Source organism: Epinephelus lanceolatus, chromosome 4 (assembly GCF_041903045.1).
Source record: "Epinephelus lanceolatus isolate andai-2023 chromosome 4, ASM4190304v1, whole genome shotgun sequence".
Classification (NCBI taxonomy): domain Eukaryota; kingdom Metazoa; phylum Chordata; class Actinopteri; order Perciformes; family Serranidae; genus Epinephelus; species Epinephelus lanceolatus.
Genome location: NC_135737.1, coordinates 49,367,901 through 49,393,331, shown reverse-complemented (window position 1 = coordinate 49,393,331; position 25,431 = coordinate 49,367,901). Strand labels below are relative to the sequence as shown.

The following is a 25,431-nucleotide window of genomic DNA, read 5'->3' as shown; positions in this document are numbered from 1 at the left end:
ATCTTTGAACTCTGAACCCTGACCTCTGACCTCTGACCCTGATCCAAGATGAACACAAAGTGTAAAGATTAAAACCCCCAGTGAAGAAGCAGCAGACACATCTGAAGTACAAAAACACACAAACACATACAACAGGTAGTACTTCAAAATGCGGCACGTGTACTAACAGGAACTAAGAAACGAGATCATATTTCTCCTGTTTTAGCTTCTCTGCACTGGTTCCCTGTAAAATCCAGAATTGAATTTAAAATCCTACTGTTAACTTATAAAGCTCTAAATGGTCAAGCTCCGTCATATCTTAGAGAGCTCATAGTGCCATATTATCCCACCAGAACACTGCGCTCTGAGAACGCAGGGTTACTCGTGGTCCCTAAAGTCTCCAAAAGTAGATCAGGAGCCAGAGCCTTCAGCTATCAGGCTCCTCTCCTGTGGAATCATCTTCCTGTTACGGTCCGGGAGGCAGACACCGTCTCCACATTTAAGACTAGACTTAAGACTTTCTTCTTTGATAAAGCTTATAGTTAGGGCTGGCTCAGGCTTGCCCTGTACCAGCCCCTAGTTAGGCTGACTTAGGCCTAGTCTGCCGGAGGACCCCCCTATAATACACCGGGCACTGCAGTGTAAGATTTAATCTTAATTCAGATAAAAGTATTAAACTGCATAAGTTGATTAAGAGTGAAGTTCATATAACCATATTTTATGTTACAAGTTATTATAAAACTGCTTGTTATGCATCCATGTGTGATAAAAACAATGTTACACAAGTTCGTATATTCACAACACAAGGTTATGCATTTATATTAAAGAACACACATACACCACACCATGTATTGTTTAATAATAACACACACACACTCTTTAATGTTTGTATTGCACAACACACATTCTAAGCTCACATTGTTTGAAAGTACAGGGGACTGTATAGAGAAAGTCCCCAGGTTTCATATGTTTTTTAAAAATAAAGTGAAAGCAGGCCCAAAACTAAGGGTGGAGAATTTGGAAAATTCCAGGCCTAAAGTGAAAGTGATTACACCATTAGAAACAGGCCTGTTCAGGATTGGATAAAAGGAAAAAGCTCGCCACCAATAGATTTGGGTCTAAGTGGGAAGAATTAATGAAAAGAGGTGGAGATTCTGTCAAACCTCCATCAGCATAAAAGAGAGCGCATTGAGAGCCAGTCTCTAGTCGCGCTCCGGAGCCTGACTCAATGAGTTGTATGTGTTGTTGCTTGTGGACACATTAAACTCGATTGCACCTGATTCTACTCGACTCCAGTGTTTCTCTAAGTGTTTGCCAACTGAACCTAAGGTACTAAATCAACATCAGAGGACGATCTGCAGGAGAAGTAGGAAACGAGGTCGGGTGCCATCTGGCCCACTTCCAGGCACCGATTTTCACTTCTACAGCACCTTCTCTCCTTCTCTCTCTCTCTCTCTCTCGTATTCTATTACTGCATCTTGCTAACTCGGCCATTCTGGATGTCACTAACTCGGCTTCTTCTCCGGAGCCTTTGTGCTCCACTGTCTCTCAGATTAACTCATATCACAGCGGTGCCTGGACAGTGTGACGTGTGTGGTTGTGCTGCTGCCGTGGTCCTGCCAGATGCCTCCTGCTGCTGCTGCCATCATTAGTCATTAGTCATACTTCTACTGTTATTATACACATATGACTATTGTCACACATGTATACTGCCAGATATTAATACATACTTTCAACATATTGTACCACAGTAGCCAGAACTATAACTATAATATTATTACTTTCAGTAATGTTGTTGTAAGCTACTGTCATTACCTGCATCTCTCTCTCTGTCTCTGTCTGTCTGTCTCTCTCTCTCTCTCTCTGTCTCTCTCTCTCTCTCTCTGTCTCTCTCTCTCTCTGTCTCTCTCTCTGTCTCATTGTGTCATACGGATTACTGTTAATTTATTATGCTGATCTGTTCTGTACGACATCTATTGCACGTCTGTCCGTCCTGGAAGAGGGATCCCTCCTCAGTTGCTCTTCCTGAGGTTTCTACTGTTTTTTCCCCGTTAAAGGGTTTTTTGGGGAGTTTTTCCTGATCAGCTGTGAGGGTCATAAGGACAGAGGGATGTCGTATGCTGTAAAGCCCTGTGAGGCAAATTGTGATTTGTGATATTGGGCTTTATAAATAAAATTGATTGATTGATTGATTGATATTTCGAGAACATAAGTAGAATTACACAGTAGTGGTAGTCGTAGTACCTGTAAAATTAGTGAACAACTCTTTACATACTTTTCATGCTGTAGTTTTATAACATAAAATAAAATTAATCACTAAGTACTAGAATAAATACATATTCTGAGTACAGTGAGCTGTGGTACATTCATATTCGGAGTCTAAGTACTTGGAATAATACTAATACTCTTACTGTTGCTGGCGTTGAGCTGGAAGGCTTCGTCCCTGCAGACGTAGTGAATCGTCGATCCAAAGAGGGTGCTGTTGTCATGACTACCAAACATCACATCGGCCATGGCAACTGCCGTCGGACTCCCACAATCCACCACTGTGAGAGAGAGAACCAATCAGCTGTCAGCAAGTAGAGGACCACTGGGATGATGATGAGGACTTAAAAGGATGAAGAGCTGGTCTCAGCCGGTGATAAAGGCAGTGATTAGCTCTGACATCCTGAGGAGGATGTTAATTTTCACATCAGGAACACCCACAGAGACAGCATGACGGAACAAGATCTCGTATCCCCACCCAGCACCCTGTTCTACATCAATGAACACAACCTAGGGAGGTCATCAAGTTAACCTGAACATCCTCAGCCCCAGGTCTGAAAGGAGCACAAGGTCTTCAAACTGTGTGCCAGACTTTGGAAGATCGACAGGTGATCTGAAGAAGAGGAAAGGTGCCTCAGCAGAAGGTGTGAGGATTCTTCAGGTGGAGAATGGAAGCAGGACAAGTGTGAAATGTAAGATCATCTTCGACATTGTTGCCAATCACCTGGCAGGATTTCTCCGGAAGAACTTCTACATAGACACCTCGGTGCAGACCAGAGTCATCCCAGGTGTTCCAGGTGTGGTAATCCAACTGATCAGTGAGGGGCAACGAAGCAGGAGAGACTTGGAGGGGCAGTCAGTGGCTAGACGGTGCTAATGTCTAAGGATTGATCTCATACAGGCTGGTAGAATAAGCCCCTACCAGATACCACATCCCAGAGAAGATATGAATCCATGTCCTTGACAACTTAAACCTGAAGATGTACTCTGGGGCTTCAACACCAGCGTGGCATTGGTGAGAAAAGGGAATCATCACCAGTTGCACAATTTCTGTACTTTTACACCACATGTCACATTCACTCATTGGTGGTTCAGTTTTTGCCCAAGGCTACTTCAGCACATGGACCGTCAGAGCAAGTGATCAAACTTCCGATTTGTGAAGTCTGCATAAGTGAAGTGCAGAAGTGTGCGGTCCAAATCTGGCACCAAATGGCGGCTTCAACATGGGCAGGATTGGGCTTCAAACCCGTAAAATCCAGGTTTCTGGTCCTCAAGAAACGAAGAGCAACTGACCAGTTTCACTTCCTTTTAGGAGACGCCCCAAATCCATCTGTGACAGAAAAGAAAGTCAAGAACATGGACACCAGCAATCTGAAGGACACAGCAGCACACCAAGCAACCAGTGATGACATCTACACATGGCTCTACACAGGGAAGAATTCTGGACTTTCTGGAAAGTTCAAGGCTTGGATATACCTAAATGGAATTCTGCTGATCTGTGAAGTCTGAATCACCATCATGGAGGGCTTTGAAAGGAAGGTCAGCTGGTTCCTGACCGGCTGGCTGGGCATATGAGCAAAGCACGAAGCTGCAGCTTCCTTTCAGCAGTCTGATGGGGGAGTTCAAGGTCAGCTGAGCCAGAGAGGTCCTGATCTACGAAGACTCCACTGATCCCAAAATCTCCTCAGTAGGCTTCCAGGTCAGGACAGGAAGGAAGTGGTGCAAGTAGGAGGCAAATGAGCAGGTGGATGCAAGATTGTGGCACAGCACCCTAATGGGTGCTATGGCAACCAGTCAGGTCAGGTTCAGGACAATTCAAGACTTTGCAACAGTAGCACTTATCCAGGAGAAGGTACGCTCAGAGGTGGAAGAAGTTTGCTGCAGCAGGATGTTGGGGATGTGTAAGCAGGGGACCTGGACCAGGTGGAAGCCAACAACTGGCCAAAAGATCACCTGCGAAAGACTCTGGAAGGCAGAACCACAACGATTCAAGTTCTTGGTCCAGTTGATGTTTAATGTCCACCAAAGTCCTGCAGACCTGTTCAGCTGGGGCCTGGAGGACTCACCTTCCTGCCAACTCTACCACAACATCCTCCTTGGAGCACATCCTCATCCTTATCCTCAGCTACTGTCCAAAGGCTTCAGGTAGGGAGCCATACTGTTGATGCCACAACCGACTTCTCCAGGCAGCAGCAGACATGACTTAAACAGGTATCAGCTACAGCGTCTACACCCAATGAAGTGCACCACCACTTTTGACCAAGCAAGAGGACTCATGTGACCAATCAGAGAGATGATCAGATGACGTGATGATGTTTGATGAAATGAACAGAGATGAACACGTCATGTGTGTTTTATTCCCTCAGATCAGGTGTTTCCAGTGATGACTGCGTGGAAGGCACATGCAAAAGCCAGAGTGACGTTGTTGCGGAGTGACAAGTGTCACACGCACTGGTTTTTCAGGGCGCAACAGCGGAAGCCTGAGATAAACAAAGTTCAACTTTTGGAACACAGCAGGGTGTGCTGCATGTCATGTGACGAGGACCAACCAATCACAGCTGGTACTCACCTGTAGATATATTTTAATATACACTTTGTAACCAACGCCTGGAAGATGATTGGCTCCAGACTCTGCATCTCTGGTAAGTTATGATCGCTTTGCATTGTCAGGTGAAACTACCCTCCACTCCCTTAGAGTTGGCACCCACCGCCCGACCTCATGTCATCCAGGTGGTAAAGAACGCCGTATGTGTCCCGGCCTGATTGAACACGAGACAGGAAGTTTAACATTAGTGTTGTGATTATGATTAAAGTCTTCCGCCACGTGTTCATGTGTTCACATTATTATCATGACGTCAATGATTGTTGTCGTTGGTGGTGGTGGCGGGGTCCGCCATCTCTGTTACATCACAGGAAACATTAACTGTCACTGATCCTAAATTTGACCTTCTCGTGTTGTTTGAGGTTGTTGCTGTGATGTCACTGTGATGTCACTGATGACAAAGCAGATTAGTTTTTATGTTTCACAGAAACACACGACTGCAGATTCTCTTTTCATTTCTTTTATTAGAAAATCAGTTTCTGACAACTCAACTCTTCCTACAGTTTCTCTATCAGCCAATAAGAATCAGTCGTTGACTAAGGTTGGCTGTGATTGGTTAAGATGCTGGACAGAGACCGCCTCCTCCTCCCAGAGTCTGTTTCTACAGAGACAGAGACACAAGACAGGAAGTTTGACTCTGATCTCAGGTCTGATGTCACAGATACAGATACAGATATACACTTATACTGCGTATGCTGCTCATTGTTGTTGTCATGGCGACCGCACTGATACAAACAGACTGGGAGCGGACACACACACCAGTATGTCTTTACTGGGTGACTCGTGTTCGGCTCATCTGGATCCACTGTGATATTTATCAGCATTGATGATTCAGACGAGCAGCGAGCTGATGGAGTTTACACTCATATTACATATTAATATACAGGTGATCAGTGTGTGGGTAATAAACCTGATATTAATAATATCCAATTAAGGCAATAAAAATATTGCTCCGCTGCCTTCTGGTCCTTAAATCCAGATTTTAATCAGAAGAACTGAAGCTTTCAAAGAGACGAAACACTGAGTTTAGTTTCAGAAGTTCGATGTGATGTTTTCTTACTCTGACAGAGAGGCAGGCTGCTGCTGCTCCACGAGCCGTCTGACTGACAGTCCATCTGATAATGATCCAGAGTCTCTCCGTCCTGAACCACACAGACACAAAGAGAAAAAGACACAAGATATAAATAGACAAAGACACAAGACACAGAGATACAAACAAAGACACGAGATACAAACAGACAGAGACAAAGATACCAAAAGACAGACACAAGATATAAATAGACAAAGACACAAGACACAGAGATACAAAGACACAAAATACAAACAGACAGAGACAAAGATACCAAAAGACAGACACAAGATATAAATAGACAAAGACACAAGATATAAATAGACAAAGACACAAGACACAGAGATACAAACAAAGACACAAAATACAAACAGACAGAGACAAAGATACCAAAAGACAGACACAAGATATAAATAGACAAAGACACAAGACACAGAGATACAAAGACACAAAATACAAACAGACAGAGACAAAGATACCAAAAGACAGACACAAGATATAAATAGACAAAGACACAAGACACAGAGATACAAACAAAGACACAAAATACAAACAGAGACAAAGATACCAAAAGACAGACACAAGATATAAATAGACAAAGACACAAGACACAGAGATACAAACAAAGACACAAAATACAAACAGACAGAGACAAAGATACCAAAAGACAGACACAAGATATAAATAGACAAAGACACAAGACACAGAGATACAAAGACACAAAATACAAACAGACAGAGACAAAGATACCAAAAGACAGACACAAGATATAAATAGACAAAGACACAAGACACAGAGATACAAACAAAGACACAAAATACAAACAGAGACAAAGATACCAAAAGACAGACACAAGATATAAATAGACAAAGACACAAGACACAGAGATACAAACAAAGACACAAAATACAAACAGACAGAGACAAAGATACCAAAAGACAGACATAAGATATAAATAGACAAAGACACAAGACACAGAGATACAAAGACACAAAATACAAACAGACAGAGACAAAGATACCAAAAGACAGACACAAGATATAAATAGACAAAGACACAAGACACAGAAATACAAACAAAGACACAAAATACAAACAGACAGAGACAAAGATACCAAAAGACAGACACAAGATATAAATAGACAAAGACACAAGACACAGAGATACAAACAAAGACACAAAATACAAACAGACAGAGACAAAGATACCAAAAGACAGACACAAGATATAAATAGACAAAGACACAAGACACAGAGATACAAACAAAGACACAAAATACAAACAGACAGAGACAAAGATACCAAAAGACAGACACAAGATATAAATAGACAAAGACACAAGACACAGAGATACAAACAAACAAAGACACGAAATACAAAGACACAAAGATACAAACAGACAGAGACAAAGACACCAAAAGGCAGACATAAGATATAAACAGACAAAGACACAAGACACAGAGATACAAACAAAGACACAAGATACAAAGATACAAACAGACAGAGACAAAGACACCAAAAGACAGACACAAGATATAAATAGACAAAGACACAAGATACAAAGATACAAAAAGACAAAGATACTCAAAAAAGATACCAACAGACAAATACACAGGACACAAAGATACAAACAGACAAAGAGACAAAGACACAAGATACAAACAAAGATACCAACAGACAAAAGGACAAAGACACAACGATACAGACACAAAGAAAGATACAGAGACAAAGAGACAAAGATACCCAAAGACAAAGATACCAACAGACAAAGAAACAAAGACACAACTCAACTCAATTTTATTTATATAGCACATTTAAAAACAACCTCAGCTGACCAAAGGCCTATTAAAATAAACAATACAACATCATACAGTGAACAATGAAAAGATCATAAGAACAAGATGTCATGCTTAACAAGTGCCGAAGGCCAAAGGGATTTAAAATGCTCCAGTGTTTGGGCAGCTCTTATATGTAAAGGTCGGCTGTTCCCCAGGTTAGGACCTATCTATCACCTTTACTTTTGAGCCTCGATCTCGGAACCTCCAACAGTGATAGATTTGTAGACCTCAACGCTCTCATTGAGGTGTGAGGCTGTAAAAGCTCAGTCAAATAAGATGGGGCCAGGCCATTAAGACTCTTAAAAACAAGCATGAAAATTTTAAACTGGATCCTGAAAAGGACTGGAAGCCAGTGTACGGAGGCTAGAGCAGGTGTGATGTGATCACGCCGTCTCTTTCCTGTTAACAGGCGGGCTGCTACATTTTGAACTGCCTGCAAATGGCGCAGTGATGACTGGTCGAGTCCAACGTACAAAGAATTAAAATAGTCTATATGCGAAGAGATGAAGGCATGAATTACTCTCTCAAAGTCATGTGGAGGGAGGTAGGCCATCACCTTACTCAGGAGTCTCAGTTGAAAGAAGCTTGTCTTAACAACTGAACTAATCTGTTTATCCAGTTTAAAGGCAGAATCAAATATCACACCAAGGTTCTTCACAGTGGTGTAACAAGAGGATGCTAATGAACCAATGGCACTGTCATAGCAATCTAAAAAAACTGGATTGCCCAAATAGAATGATTTCAGTTTTGTTTTCGTTCAGGTTAAGAAAGTTCAACTCCATCCATGATTGAACATCTTTAAGAGAGTTCAGCAGCGCTTGAACAGAGGCCTCACTATTTGTTTTTATGGGCAGATTGATCTGTAGATCATCCGCAAAACAATGAAAGGAGATGTTTAAATATTGACCCAAGGGGCGCATATACAATGAGAATAAAATAGGGCCCAAGATGGAGCCTTGCGGTACCCCACAACTAAGCGGGGACGCAGCTAAAGAATACTGGCCGAGATGGACAGAGAAACTTCTATTCGATAGACAAGACTGGAACCACTTAAGAGCTGCACCTTTAATGCCTACACACAAGTTAAGACGTGACAGAAGAATGTTGTGATCGACTGTGTCAAAAGCAGCAGACAGATCCAAAAGACCAGGACAGCAGCGTCGCCAGAATCAACAGTTAAAAGCAGGTCATTAAAACTCTTAAACACAAGAAAGATACATTCAGACAAAGACAAAAGATATAAATAGACAAAGAGACAAAGATACCAAAAGATAAAGACACAAAGATACAAACAAACAAAGGCACAAGACACAAAGATATAAACACATACACGAGATACAAAGACAAAGATACAAACAAAGAAACAAGATATAAATAGACAAAGAGACAAAGATACCAAAAGACACAAGACACAAAGATACAAACAAACAAAGGCACAAGACACAAAGATACAAACACATACACAAGATACAAAGACAAAGATACCCAAAAAAGATACCAACAGACAAAGAGACAAGTATACATAGACCCAGAGAACAAAAGGGATGTAGACACAAAGATGCAAAGATACAAAAAGACAAGACGCAACAAAACAAAGAGACAAATATACAAATAGACAAAGAAACAAAAATACAAATGAACAAGGACAAGACACAATGCAACAAAGACACAATGCAACAAAGACACAGAGTGTTCTGTTAATACAAATCATTCCAAGAACATTAAATCTGGACCCGACCGTGCGCTGTAAGAAATGTGACGTCACACACTGGTCTGTGGACTCCTGATCTGACGCCTCCAGTGATCCAGTATGGGAGTTGCCCAGCAACGAATTAACCATATTTGGACAAAAGGGTGGAGCTTAGTGGCTAACTTGGTTAGCATCGTGCATTTACACCTGCGGCGCCACCTGCTGGTGTCCGACAGTAACAGGAAGTGAGTTGTACCTTCAGCAGTGTGTATCCAGGTGAACAGGTGAAGAGGATGTGGTCTCTGAAGGAATATTCTGATTGGACGGGGGTCAGCACAGCGTTGGGCGGGACTTCAGGTGCAGGACACGTACTTCCTGTCACGACAAAATAGAAGCCTTTAAAAAACATTGATGTGTATGTGTGTAGTGTGTAGTAAGAAGTGTGTACCCACCTATAGACGTGTATGTGATCCTCCAGCCCAGGTTCTCTCCGGAGTTGTCGCTGTGGAAGACGACGGTGACGGTGTTGCTTTCGGTCTGGATCTCACCTGGAGAACGATCTCCGCAAAACGGACCGAAGTGACGGCCTCCGGCTGTAATCTGACACACACACACAGCTGATCAGAGTCTTGGACTGACCACAAGTCCGTCTAACGTGAGCTGTACTCACCTTGACATGGTCGTAGGGGCAGTTGACATCGGGGTGGTCCTCCACGTCAAAGACAGGGTCGAACTGGAGGCGGAGCCTGAAGCCTGGCTCCACCTCAATGCGGTACAAACACTCTGAGCTCTTCGGGTACGGAGATGGGAAATCTACGCTGCTCAGAATGCCGGAGCGTTCCCTGAACACACCGTCACTGCAGTCCACTGAGACACACACAGAGGAGAAACATGTGTTCAAGAGTGAAGAGTAGATGAAACATCATGTGTTCATAAGTGAAGAGTAGATGAAACATCATGTGTTCATGAGTGAAGAGTAGATGAAACGTGTTCATGAGTGAAGAGTAGATGAAACATCATGTGTTCATGAGTGAAGAGTAGATGAAACATCATGTGTTCATAAGTGAAGAGTAGATGAAACATCATGTGTTCATGAGTGAAGAGTAGATGAAACATCATGTGTTCATAAGTGAAGAGTAGATGAAACATCATGTGTTCATAAGTGAAGAGTAGATGTAACATCATGTGTTCATGAGTAAAGAGTCAGTGAAACATCACGTGTTCATAAGTAAAGAGTAGATGAAACATCATGTGTTCATAAGTGAAGAGTAGATGAAACATCATGTGTGCATAAGTGAAGAGGAAATGAAACATCATGTGTTCATAAATGAAAAGTAGATGAAACATCATGTGTGCATAAGTGAAGAGGAGATGAAACATCATGTATTCATAAGTGAAGAGTAGATGAAACATCATGCGTTCATAAGTGAAGAGTAGATGAAACATCATGTGTTCATAAGTTAAGAGTAGATGAAACATCATGTGTTCATAAGTAAAGAGTAGATGAAACATGTGTTCATGAGTGAAGGTGAAACATTATGTTCATAAGTGATGTCACAAACTGTTTCAGAGAAGATGCTGTTCGTAGAAAAGTTGAGTTTTTGTGTATTTAGTGTGTGTGTGTGTGTGTGTGTCTGTGTGTGTGTGGGTGTGTGTGTGTGTGTGTCTGTGTGTGTGTGTGTGTGTGTGTGTGTGTGTCTGTGTGTGTGTGTGTGTGTGTGTGTGTGTGTGTGAGAGACCCTCCTCCACACAGAAACATGAACATCCAGTAAATATTTGCGACCAATCAGCAGCTGTTATCAGTCAGCATCAGGTCAGAGTCCAGATCCTGGACACATGACCACAGATGCAGTCCTCAGAGTGTCCTGAGGGGGCGCTGCTCAGACTGTTCACATAGCAGCAGCTGATGATTTACAGAATTCAGATTAAAGCCGTGACATCAGTGCCTGAACCTGATGGCTGTGTGTTCAGTTATCACTGAGACTGAGATCCACAGTGACTGAGACGACTGACTGATGTTCTGTCACCGTGGAGACTAGGGTGACCATATTTTGCTTTCCAAAACAAAGGATACTTGGCCCAGCCACGAAATAGCCTACTTAAATGAAACTCACAGTTTACTCAAACATGCCTTATAATTTAAATATAAGTGAAGTTTATATGTATGGATAGAAAATTCAGTTATATTACAAAATAAAATATCTCACAGACAGAAATTCAGAAAGGCTTTTTACAAGTTTCAATTGTACAAAAATAAATATAAATGTAAAATCTATGGAATGAAATAATGATAGAAATAATGTCTCTTCTATGTGAGCTTTGAGGTCCCGGCACCTTCATTAGACACAGAAACATATGTGCCAGCTTTGCACACGGTGCACTCAGCCTTCCAGGGACGGTAAGTTTGGAATTTTTTCTGCAGTTCATCTGTGAAGCTGCACTTGCGCTTCGGCATCTTGGAAGCTTAGAATAATGCTGCGCCGCCAGGGTCTGCTGCTTCCTTGCTGTGAGTGTTGGAGATCCGCTGACAAGGTAGCCACACTGGTATTACGTCACACACGCTAACCCAAACAAGGACAACCGGGGGTGGGGGACACACATACACACACACACACACACGCACACACACATACACACACACAAGGAAAACCGGACATTACCATCAATTTATAAACACCCCCCAGACGCCCCGAACAGAACATGGAAAGTGGACATGTCCGGGCAAAAGAGGACGTTTGGTCAGCCTAGTGGAGCCAACTGACTGATGTTCTGTCACCGTGAAGACGTCTGTGTACCAACAGTAAACCTGAATGAACCTCAGCTGTTTGTTCCTGAAGTTGAAACCTGTCACAAAGCTTCCAGTGTTGTTTGACACTGTGACTTGTTGGCAGCAGAGTTTAATCAGGGTCAGCTGCAGGAATTCACTGTAAGCTTATTAAAAACCTGCACCGGGCAGCCCGACAGTCTGCACCGGAGTCAGAACCCAGATTACAACTGTGGAAGGTCAACTCACAACCACTTCAACATCATGTACACTAATCCACTTATGCACGACCACTTTACCATGGTGCACTGTTACATACATCCACTTTACCATGAGACACTTATATATATACATCCACTTTACCATGAGACACTGATATATATACATCCACTTTACCATGAGACACTGATATATATACATCCACTTTACCATGAGACACTGATATATATACATCCACTTTACCATGAGACACTGATATATATACATCCACTTTACCATGAGACACTGATATATACATCCGCTTTACCATGAGACACTGATATATACATCCACTTTACCATGAGGCACTGATATATATACATCCACTTTACCATGAGGCACTGATATATATACATCCACTTTACCATGAGGCACTGATATATATACATCCACTTTACCATGAGGCACTGATATATATACATCCACTTTACCATGAGGCACTGATATATATACATCCACTTTACCATGAGGCACTGATATATATACATCCACTTTACCATGAGGCACTGATATATATACATCCACTTTACCATGAGGCACTGATATATATACATCCACTTTACCATGAGACACTGATATATGCATCCACTTTACCATGAGGCACTGATATATATACATCCACTTTACCATGAGGCACTGATATATACATCCACTTTACCATGAGGCACTGATATATACATCCACTTTACCATGAGACACTGATATATACATCCGCTTTACCATGAGACACTGATATATATACATCCACTTTACCATGAGGCACTGATATATACATCCACTTTACCATGAGACACTGATATATATACATCCACTTTACCATGAGACACTGATATATATACATCCGCTTTACCATGAGACACTGATATATACATCCACTTTACCATGAGACACTGATATATACATCCGCTTTACCATGAGACACTGATATATATACATCCACTTTACCATGAGACACTGATATATATACATCCACTTTACCATGAGGCACTGATATATATATACATCCACTTTACCATGAGGCACTGATATATACATCCACTTTACCATGAGACACTGATATATATACATCCACTTTACCATGAGACACTGATATATATACATCCACTTTACCATGAGACACTGATATATATACATCCACTTTACCATGAGACACTGATATATATACATCCACTTTACCATGAGACACTGATATATATACATCCACTTTACCATGAGACACTGATATATACATCCGCTTTACCATGAGGCACTGATATATACATCCGCTTTACCATGAGGCACTGATATATACATCCACTTTACCATGAGACACTGATATACATACATCCGCTTTACCATGAGGCACTGATATATATACATCCGCTTTACCATGAGACACTGATATATATACATCCACTTTACCATGAGACACTGATATACATACATCCGCTTTACCATGAGACACTGATATATACATCCACTTTACCATGAGACACTGATATACATACATCCGCTTTACCATGAGGCACTGATATATACATCCACTTTACCATGAGACACTGATATACATACATCCGCTTTACCATGAGGCACTGATATATACATCCACTTTACCATGAGACACTGATATATACATCCACTTTACCATGAGGCACTGATATATACATCCACTTTACCATGAGGCACTGATATATATACATCCGCTTTACCATGAGGCACTGATATATACATCCACTTTACCATGAGGCACTGATATATATACATCCGCTTTACCATGAGGCACTGATATATATACATCCGCTTTACCATGAGGCACTGATATATATACATCCACTTTACCATGAGGCACTGATATATACATCCACTTTACCATGAGGCACTGATATATATACATCCACTTTACCATGAGGCACTGATATATACATCCACTTTACCATGAGGCACTGATATATACATCCACTTTACCATGAGACACTGATATATACACCCACTTTACCATGAGGCACTGATATATACATCCACTTTACCATGAGGCACTGATATATATACATCCGCTTTACCATGAGGCACTGATATATATACATCCACTTTACCATGAGGCACTGATATATATACATCCACTTTACCATGAGGCACTGATATATATACATCCACTTTACCATGAGGCACTGATATATACATCCACTTTACCATGAGACACTGATATATATACATCCGCTTTACCATGAGGCACTGATATATATACATCCGCTTTACCATGAGGCACTGATATATATACATCCACTTTACCATGAGGCACTGATATATATACATCCGCTTTACCATGAGACACTGATATATATACATCCACTTTACCATGAGGCACTGATATATACATCCACTTTACCATGAGGCACTGATATATATACATCCACTTTACCATGAGGCACTGATATATACATCCACTTTACCATGAGGCACTGATATATACATCCACTTTACCATGAGACACTGATATATACACCCACTTTACCATGAGGCACTGATATATACATCCACTTTACCATGAGGCACTGATATATATACATCCGCTTTACCATGAGGCACTGATATATATACATCCACTTTACCATGAGGCACTGATATATATACATCCACTTTACCATGAGGCACTGATATATATACATCCACTTTACCATGAGGCACTGATATATATACATCCGCTTTACCATGAGGCACTGATATATATACATCCACTTTACCATGAGGCACTGATATATATACATCCACTTTACCATGAGGCACTGATATATATACATCCACTTTACCATGAGACACTGATATATATACATCCACTTTACCATGAGGCACTGATATATACATCCGCTTTACCATGAGGCACTGATATATATACATCCACTTTACCATGAGACACTGATATATATACATCCGCTTTACCATGAGGCACTGATATATACATCCGCTTTACCATGAGGCACTGATATATACATCCGCTTTACCATGAGGCACTGATATATATACATCCGCTTTACCATGAGGCACTGATATATACATCCGCTTTACCATGAGGCACTGATATATACATCCGCTTTACCATGAGGCACTGATATATACATCCACTTTACCATGAGACACTGATATACATACATCCGCTTTACCATGAGGCACTGATATATATACATCCGCTTTACCATGAGACACTGATATACATACATCCGCTTTACCATGAGGCACTGATATATATACATCCGCTTTACCATGAGACACTGATATATATACATCCGCTTTACCATGAGACACTGATATACATACATCCGCTTTACCATGAGACACTGATATACATACATCCGCTTTACCATGAGGCACTGATATATATACATCCGCTTTACCATGAGGCACTGATATATATACATCCGCTTTACCATGAGACACTGATATATATACATCCGCTTTACCATGAGGCACTGATATATACATCCACTTTACCATGAGACACTGATATACATACATCCGCTTTACCATGAGACACTGATATATATACATCCACTTTACCATGAGACACTGATATATATACATCCACTTTACCATGAGGCCCTGATATATATACATCCACTTTACCATGAGACACTGATATATATACATCCACTTTACCATGAGGCACTGATATATACATCCACTTTACCATGAGACACTGATATATATACATCCACTTTACCATGAGACACTGATATATATACATCCGCTTTACCATGAGGCACTGATATATACATCCACTTTACCATGAGACACTGATATATATACATCCACTTTACCATGAGACACTGATATATATACATCCACTTTACCATGAGGCACTGATATATATACATCCACTTTACCATGAGACACTGATATATATACATCCACTTTACCATGAGACACTGATATATATACATCCACTTTACCATGAGGCACTGATATATATACATCCGCTTTACCATGAGGCACTGATATATATACATCCGCTTTACCATGAGGCACTGATATATATACATCCACTTTACCATGAGGCACTGATATATATACATCCGCTTTACCATGAGGCACTGATATATATACATCCACTTTACCATGAGACACTGATATATATACATCCACTTTACCATGAGACACTGATATATATACATCCACTTTACCATGAGACACTGATATATATACATCCACTTTACCATGAGACACTGATATATACATCCACTTTACCATGAGACACTGATATATATACATCCACTTTACCATGAGACACTGATATATATACATCCACTTTACCATGAGACACTGATATATATACATCCACTTTACCATGAGGCACTGATATATATACATCCACTTTACCATGAGGCACTGATATATATACATCCACTTTACCATGAGGCACTGATATATATACATCCACTTTACCATGAGACACTGATATATATACATCCACTTTACCATGAGACACTGATATATATACATCCACTTTACCATGAGGCACTGATATATATACATCCACTTTACCATGAGACACTGATATATATACATCCACTTTACCATGAGACACTGATATATATACATCCGCTTTACCATGAGACACTGATATATATACATCCACTTTACCATGAGACACTGATATACATACATCCGCTTTACCATGAGGCACTGATATATACATCCACTTTACCATGAGACACTGATATATATACATCCACTTTACCATGAGGCACTGATATATATACATCCACTTTACCATGAGACACTGATATATATACATCCACTTTACCATGAGGCACTGATATATATACATCCACTTTACCATGAGACACTGATATATATACATCCACTTTACCATGAGACACTGATATATATACATCCACTTTACCATGAGACACTGATATATATACATCCACTTTACCATGAGGCACTGATATATACATCCAATTTACCATGAGACACTGATATATATACATCCACTTTACCATGAGACACTGATATACATACATCTGCTTTACCATGAGGCACTGATATATACATCCACTTTACCATGAGGCACTGATATATATACATCCACTTTACCATGAGACACTGATATATACATCCACTTTACCATGAGACACTGATATATATACATCCACTTTACCATGAGACACTGATATATATACATCCACTTTACCATGAGGCACTGATATATACATCCACTTTACCATGAGACACTGATATATATACATCCACTTTACCATGAGACACTGATATATGCATTCTACATATAGAAATGTATGTTTTGTATATCTTTTAAATGTGAACCAACCGTCAGCAGCAGCAGAAGAAGACAGCAGTCTTCATTCATGATGTTTCTTCCATCAGGATGAACACAGACCTAGGTTGGGTTTATAACCTAAGTGTGTGTCAGGTTATGACACCATTACCGGTCTCACCTCTGCAGGTGCGGTTGTCAGAGTGAAGCAGGTAACCATAGCGACAGGAGCAGTAGTATCCTCCGATGTAGTTATGGCAGAAGTGATCACAGAGGAGGTCTTCATCACTGCGCTCGCTGCACTCGTCCATGTCTGAGGAGAGGGAGACAGAGACAAAGGTCAGAGGGAGACATCAGAGTTTACATGTCCCTGACTCGTCTCCAGTGTGTTATCAGCTGTGTGAACCTGCAGGAGGTCAAACTGATATGTTTGGACATTACTTATCTTCTGCAGCGTCATGTGTCCGAGCTTCACTGGTTCATGTTTCTTCTTATCTGCACATATTTCTGCTTCTTATAAACATTCACTAACTCTCAGAGCTGAAAACAGAAACTAGTCTCTCTGCTTTCTATTGCTTCTGTCCGTCCAATGTTTTCAGGACTGTTCAGCTGCTAACGGCGTCTCAGTGTTCCTGTGATATTAACACAGATTAAGATGAGCTTATATTCATATACTGACCATTGTTGAGAATTAAGATACATCATTTCCCGCCTAACAAACATTTAAAATTATAACTTATCAACACACTGATTCTGTTTGTGGGTGAAACATAATTTTTAAAAGCTTTATTTATATAGAATAAATATCATTTATAAAATATGTTTATCTGCGTTCACTTCTTTAACCTCTGAACTTGTCTCAGACAAAAACTCATAACTTCAATTCAAACTGTGTTAAAAGCCTTTAAAATTTAAAACTAAGAGAACGTCCTGAGAACACCGAGTCAAAATGTTCTGCCATAAAAGTCTTCGTCTTAAAATATAATTTTTAAGAAAATGTTGGTCCTTTAAAGATGTGTCACAGATTTTTGTCAACTGTCAGATTACAACAAAAACTATACAGAAAAGATATTATTGGCAGATACACAGACGAGTGAAGGTTGTGGACTGTAAACTGGGTTTCTGACTGATTCATTTCACTAGGTGGTGAACGGTCCGGGGACAGTTTCATATTAGTTGTAAATAAATTTGGGAATTTGTTGAAATAATTTTTGACTTAAAAAAAGCAATGTAAGAAGGGGGACAGATAAGTTTTACTTCTACCTGCTGCTTTTGGACAGTTATATGCCTTCTTTGTTTTTTTAATTATGTTATTTTTATATATATTTTTTGTTTGAAATAATTCATTTATTTATCAGGTATGACAGGAGGAAACTACATCACAGGGACTTCCTGTCTCACTTCCTGGTTTCAACAAAGGTGTGAACGCTGCTCTGGTCATTCATATTTCATGATTCATTAAATAATATTTCTGTCAGGTGAATCTGAAGGTGTAACAGGTCGACTCTGTTGGCCTTTAAATCCAAACTAAAAAAGAATTTTCATCAGCATAAACAAAAAAACTCTGAGCAACTCGACTACACCCGCTGTGACATTAATAAATCTAAAACTTTTTGTCACCTCCGTCACATCTGACCTCTGACATCCGTCATGTCTGATATTTAAGACAACATTCAATCAGAGGGAGGTTTAACAGTCCAGACGTTGATCCTTGAACATTATTGAAGAGTAAAGTCCTCTGCTCACTGAGACTGTTTGTTTGTTTGTTATGCATCTTGTTAATCCGTCATCTGAAAATAATCGTTACACACAGAAACCTCTCACACTGAGTCCGATGAGTTTTATTCTTCTGTTTGTTGTGAAAATATGCAACACGAGACAAAATGAAAGACACATTTCCCCCTTTGCCTCTCTAACCTGCAGTTACCTATCTGACTGACATCACTTCCTCCCACAGCTACAGGAAGGGGCGGAGCTGACCTCCCTTTCTGTCTCCTCCTCCTCCTCCTCTTCCTCATCATCTTCCTGAATTTTACTATTTGACCTGTTGAACATCTGAGTTATGAAATGATTCTGTTCCTCTGTCTCGTGTCAGCTGTGTTCACTGATTAAGTCAGACGTCTCTAACGACTGACGGAGGAGAAAAACACAGGAAGTTGAACCTGTTCTGAAACTTTTGATGACAGACGACAGATTCGGACTCAGTGTGAAAACATGACACAGTGTGAGGTTGTATTCATTTTTACACCTGCGACAGTTTTGGACAAAAAAACGGATTCAGGCCCCGATCACACAGGAAGTGTTTCAGCAGCTGGAGGCACCTTTTTGTAACAGATTTTAATAAGAATGAAACTTCTGCTCGCCGGACGATAGACAGCAGGTTGTCAAACTGCCCCTGAGTCGTCCTAAAATCTGCCTGTAAACGTCCATGATGGAGGAGAAGCTCCTGGACCAACTGGTGGTACTCCCCATGATCCAGCCTCTTTTTTAGGGTCTCATGTACCCACACAGATCTCTGTTTATCTGCTGACAGCCTCTCACCCTCAACCAGAGCTACAGACAGCACCCTCTGCCTCAACATGGCAGCAACTACACACTGATTAACGGTAGAGTGATTACATGGGAATTGCATGCGAATTCGCATTTGGTGGGAACGCAGCTTTACAGTGACGTTTGAAAGAGTTCTTCAGCTCGTTGTTCAGGTCCTATGACGTCTCTTATTGTCCTGACGCTGTGTTCCTAATATAAAGACAGTTTTTACACTGCGTCTCGTTAATAATGAGTCAGCTGTGAAACTTTTGGTGTGACATCATCAGTGAAATATCTGTGGTGAATCGGACTTTGAGACGAGGCTGAGAGACGTTTATAGTGATGCTGAACTTGTGTCGCCGATAGTAAGCGCGGCCTGTTCTTAATGAATCTGCCTGTGAGTGTGTGATCGGCCTCTGGTGGCCGTCAGAGGAACTGCGGCGGTGCCTCACCCACAGCGCTGTAGTGAGCCATGAATCCAGAGTATCGCTCCTCGTTGGAGAAGTCGGAGCGGAAGATGACGCTGAGGGAGTTCCTGGGCGACGTGATGACCTGCTGAGCCGGCACCGTCTCCGTGTCCGTCTCCTCCCGCCCACAGAACAACGCCAGCACCTCCCCCTCCGCCTCCACCTGGACACCACCAAACACAGGGACACACTGCGTCATTAAAATACTACAGTACAAGTTCCTATAACAATACTGCAGTATGAGTTACAGTGTTACCTGAGGAAAAGTATCCGAGTATTATCAGTAAAAAGTAGTTTACTGTGGAGGTGTACGACGGCAACGTCAGAAAAAAAAAAAAAAAAATAATATCAAATATAAATATTAGGGGTGACCCCGAATAGTCGATGAGTCGGTGATTCGATTTGGAGAAGTCTGATTCGACTGCCAGTCTCATAACTGTGGTTATGAAACAAGACTGTACCATATATGGGGGTGCTCACTGCTGCTGAACATCTTGATTTGACATAGAATGTATTTGTTTTCTAGTTATTCATGATATATAGCCTATTGTGATACAAACATCAGCCTAATTTCTGCTACTAGTGAAATTATACAGAATAAATGAAGACAGTGACATATTTTCAATAAAAAACATGAGTTAAATGTTACTTTCAAGCTTTTGTAGTACAACGAATTTCAGAATTGTGCGAGTGCGGACGGAGAGCGGGCGGCAGTGTTTGATGCAGGAAGCTCGATATGGACTTGAAAATCAGTTTCGGACTGGAGGGCTGTCCCCTGTTTAATCAGTAGGCATAATCATTACTACACATGAATAAATCACCCAGTTGCTCGATCCAAATAAGCGGAGGTGAGTGAGTGCGCTGCAGGACCATCAGAGCAGCATCGAGGTGCTCTCAAATCAAACTTTTTTGAAGGATTATTCGTTTACCTGAAGTGTCTTGAAACTAGTTTCACCGCTGATTGTTTTCTTGATAGACTCTGATTTTTTATTTGGCTATTTTTGTCCGACGTGGTCAAACAATTGAGAGCGGTGACGCACGGGGTTGGAATTGGGGGGTTAGATCACCACATGATTCCCGAGCGCAGCACCGCTGCTGCTCACCGCTCCCTCAGGGGATGGGTCAAATGCGGAGAACAAATTTCACACACAATCAGTGGAACTTTAACTTTAATGCAAATGAGCTCATTAATCAATGAGGGGGGAATAACATGATTCAACGATTCGTCGGCTAAAGGAAAAATCTGTCAAATCAGATTCGACTATGAAAATTCTTAGTCTGGGACACCCCTAATAAATACTGATAAATATTAAATTAAATAAATAATAAAAAACAAACTCATATTCTAACAATATAATTATTGATCTTATTATAACGTGAAATGTTCATCATCATCATCATTAAATCCCTTATATTTAATTCAAGTGTAAGATATTGTTTACAAACAGTTTGAGTCGTCACTCACTGCAGCGCTCTATGACATCATCACCCTTAAACAAACTCCTCCAATAAAAGGCTTTGTTTGAATAACGTGATTCATCTGATGAGACGAGTCGTCAGGTTTATCAACACAAACAAACATGATGACATTAATATATATAAAATACACCAGAACCTTTTGACTCTGAACTCACTCACTGTGACAGGACACGGCTGTAACCATGGTAACAACACATCCCATCTTCTTCCAGTGACACTCATCACCTCCTGACCGACCTGTCTTCATCTCTGACAGCTGTGTTTTTTCATATTGTTTGTGTTAAAGAACCTTTTAAAGTGTTTTTTTTTAAATTCTATGTTTACAAGTCTCTTCACTCAGTTTGTCTCTGATCTGGAACCTCTCTGCCCTTCCATGTGCAGACATGAAGGGCAGAGGTCAGAGGGGTCACAGAGGTCAGAGGTCAGAGAGGTTTGCTCTCTCAGCCTCACACTGTCCATATGTATAAAGTGTGAGGCAGAGCAGCAGCAGAGACTTCTGGGACACTGATGAGTCAGACACAACATGACTATGATGCATCGGGCTCTCACCTTGACGTAGTCGTACTCACACAAGTACGACGGCTCCAGATCGAAGTGGCTGAAGTACAGTTTCACCAAGAAGCCGGCGGGGATGCTTATGTTCCAGCAAAGCTCCGCCTCCCGCGGATACGGCTCCGGGAAGTTTGGAGACTGCAGGCTGCCGTACATCTCCGATAGCAGCTGAGCGTCCACCACCAGGAGGAGGAGGAGCAACGCCAATGCACTGTGGGAGAGACATCATCATCATCATCATCATCATCATCATCATTAGAGTCACCACCTTGGCGTGAGGGAGGAGTCTGTGTGTCCCTGTGGGAGCTGGGTTGTTCGGGGCTAACAGCTCCTGAAGTAGGCGGGGCCAGACTCAGAGCAACTCAACAACGCCCTGATGTTACCATGCTATTAGACTTTGAGTACCTCCCCCCCCGTACCAGGCGACCAACCTGTTCAACTGCTCCTTAACCCTCAAAGACTCAGACCACCGCCACCGCCGCCACCGCCACCGCCTAAAAACAGCTGTTGTTCTTAAATGTTTAAAACGTTTGAACGGCTTTGAAAAGTCTGGTAACGTGGAGACTCTCAGCTCCTCGGTGGTTCAGGTCAGACGTCTCGTCTGGACGTTCAGATTCTGCAGCAGAGGGAAACCTCATTGTTCAGTCCTCAGCTGTGGATGCTTCGTCCCAGCCATGTGTTCTGATTGGTTCAGAATTTCACTGTAGTGGGTTAGACATCATCTGTGCCACCAATCAGCATCCGTTACAGTATTGGGGTTTGGTCTAGCTGACAGGAAGTTGGTCCGTTTGCTGCAGGAAAAGGAAACACAACCAGGGAAGAGTTGGGAGTATTTCTGTCAAACAAGTCGCCTGCGACATTGAAGCTGATCCTCGCCAGGTTCAGATGCAGACAGCTGCTGCAGCGAGGCAGCGAGGCAGCGAGGCAGCGCTCAGACTGAACATAGGAGTTTCAGTGATAACCTCTGAGTATAGTCTCATAATAAATGTTTTTAAAATAACTTGATGAGGTTGTGTTTGTGTTCACAGGAAAAAACATCTGTTAAATTTATCCATCATCATGAAAACAAATGTAAAACTGTGACTTTAAATGAGTTCGACTGAAACTTGAGGTTCTCCTGATTAAAATAAAATTAACACAGTGTCACCACCTGAGCAGCTGTCTCACAGGTGACCCGACAGACCCCGCAGGTCACAGGGCAGCTGTCTCACAGGTTTGATCACAGTGACACAAACTGGGACCAAACTGAAACCAGTCACTTCCAACACACAGATATTAGAACCAGGCTGCTGAGAGAGCGCGACCCTGACCTGCCCAGCGAGGCGCTGACTGACCCAGCTGGTCTTCAGCTGCCGAGCTCGAGGCGGCTCCAAACACAGAGCCATGACAGAAGAAGAAGAAGAAGAAGAAGAAGAGTGACACAGCGACGCCTCAGACTCAGGACGACCACCAATAACCATAAAGGTAAAATAACAAAGGTGAGATATTTAAAGCGTCGCTGACTCAACACAGAGAAACAACCAGAGATCATTTCAACAAAGAGACGACTTCTGGAACAAAGGTCACCAGGTCAGAGCGGACAATACGACCTCACATCAATATCAGCAATAACTGAACATTTGATCTCGGTTATGATCAAAGAATTTAATTTGTGTTTTTGCCCTCAGAGTTGACTGATCAGGTCTGGACTGTAAATCTGCTCCAATATTAAAGATGGAGATTATTTCTAACGACAGATGGTTGTGATTTAAATCTAATCTGATTATTTATGAAAGTCACCTTTAATTTGAATGTAAAAACTCTAAAAAATAACTTTCATATCTTTTAAACTAAACATTAGAAGACATCTTTTAAAAATGTCTCATTTTAGTTTGAAAGTAAAAATCATAAAATAAAAACAAATATTTTTTAAATATAAAGTTTAAGTATCCAAAAACTTTTATAAAGCTGATGTGTGAACAGCTGATATAATGAACACACACCGAGTTAATGTCACTTCCTGTTATTGTTGTGTTGACAGAAATAATTAAAGTTAAACTGTAGCTATGATCAGCTGAGGCTGCAGCGACACCTGCAGGTCATGATGTCATTTGTTTTCTTTTGTTTGTCTTTTTCTAAGCTAAAACAAATCAGTCGTTTATCCGTCAGTGTGTTCGAGTTTTATAAGCTGTGAAATAAACTGAACTAATAAACATCACATATTTTCAGGCTGCAGAAACAAACAAACAAACAAACTGAACTGATCGATTAATTAATTAGTAATAAATCGATTAACAGACCTCATTCTGCAGCACAGACCTCAGCTCCTCTGTCTGCCTCTGTCCCCGTTTCTCTCTCTGTGTCTCCACTCGCGGAGCCTCGCGCACTTCAGCGCTACGTGCAGTCACGTGTGACGTGAGTGAGGAGCTCAACGTCATCACGTTAAGTAAAGTCCTGCTGAAACCCCACAGAGACATAAAAACATGTTTTACAGATGAGAAGTGCTTTTGTTTGTAGGAAATATATTTTGTTGACCTGCTATGTTTGTTTGTTTGTTTGTTTGTTTGTGAAACATGATGAAATATAATAAATATGTTGTTTATTAGTCTGACGGGTCTGTTTATATTTACAGAACAACAAGCATCAGTTTGTACAAACACTGCAGGAACATTTAACACTCATCATCATCATCATCATCATCATCATCATCACAG

At 41.2% G+C, this 25,431-nt stretch overlaps 1 protein-coding gene across 2 annotated transcripts in view; it reads right to left on the bottom strand.

The window, feature by feature from the left end:
- Positions 1 to 25,128, bottom strand: part of masp1 (MBL associated serine protease 1) — a 31,209-nt gene extending 6,081 nt beyond the window's left edge. The window contains exons 1-9 of one of the 2 annotated variants that reach the window (XM_033630345.2): positions 25,018 to 25,128; positions 22,736 to 22,949; positions 20,693 to 20,870; positions 17,893 to 18,024; positions 10,112 to 10,308; positions 9,894 to 10,041; positions 9,698 to 9,816; positions 5,907 to 5,988; positions 2,391 to 2,525 (exon numbers count right to left, since the gene is read on the bottom strand). In XM_033630345.2, the coding sequence (XP_033486236.2) occupies positions 2,391 to 2,525; positions 5,907 to 5,988; positions 9,698 to 9,816; positions 9,894 to 10,041; positions 10,112 to 10,308; positions 17,893 to 18,024; positions 20,693 to 20,870; positions 22,736 to 22,949; positions 25,018 to 25,022 (1,210 nt within the window). In that variant the 5' untranslated portion in view covers positions 25,023 to 25,128. Of the gene's footprint in view, positions 1 to 2,390; positions 2,526 to 5,295; positions 5,448 to 5,906; positions 5,989 to 9,697; positions 9,817 to 9,893; positions 10,042 to 10,111; positions 10,309 to 17,892; positions 18,025 to 20,692; positions 20,871 to 22,735; positions 22,950 to 25,017 lie in introns of those variants that run through there. The other variant, XM_033630344.2, reaches the window with a different exon arrangement.
- Positions 25,129 to 25,431: the final 303 nt, after the last annotated feature.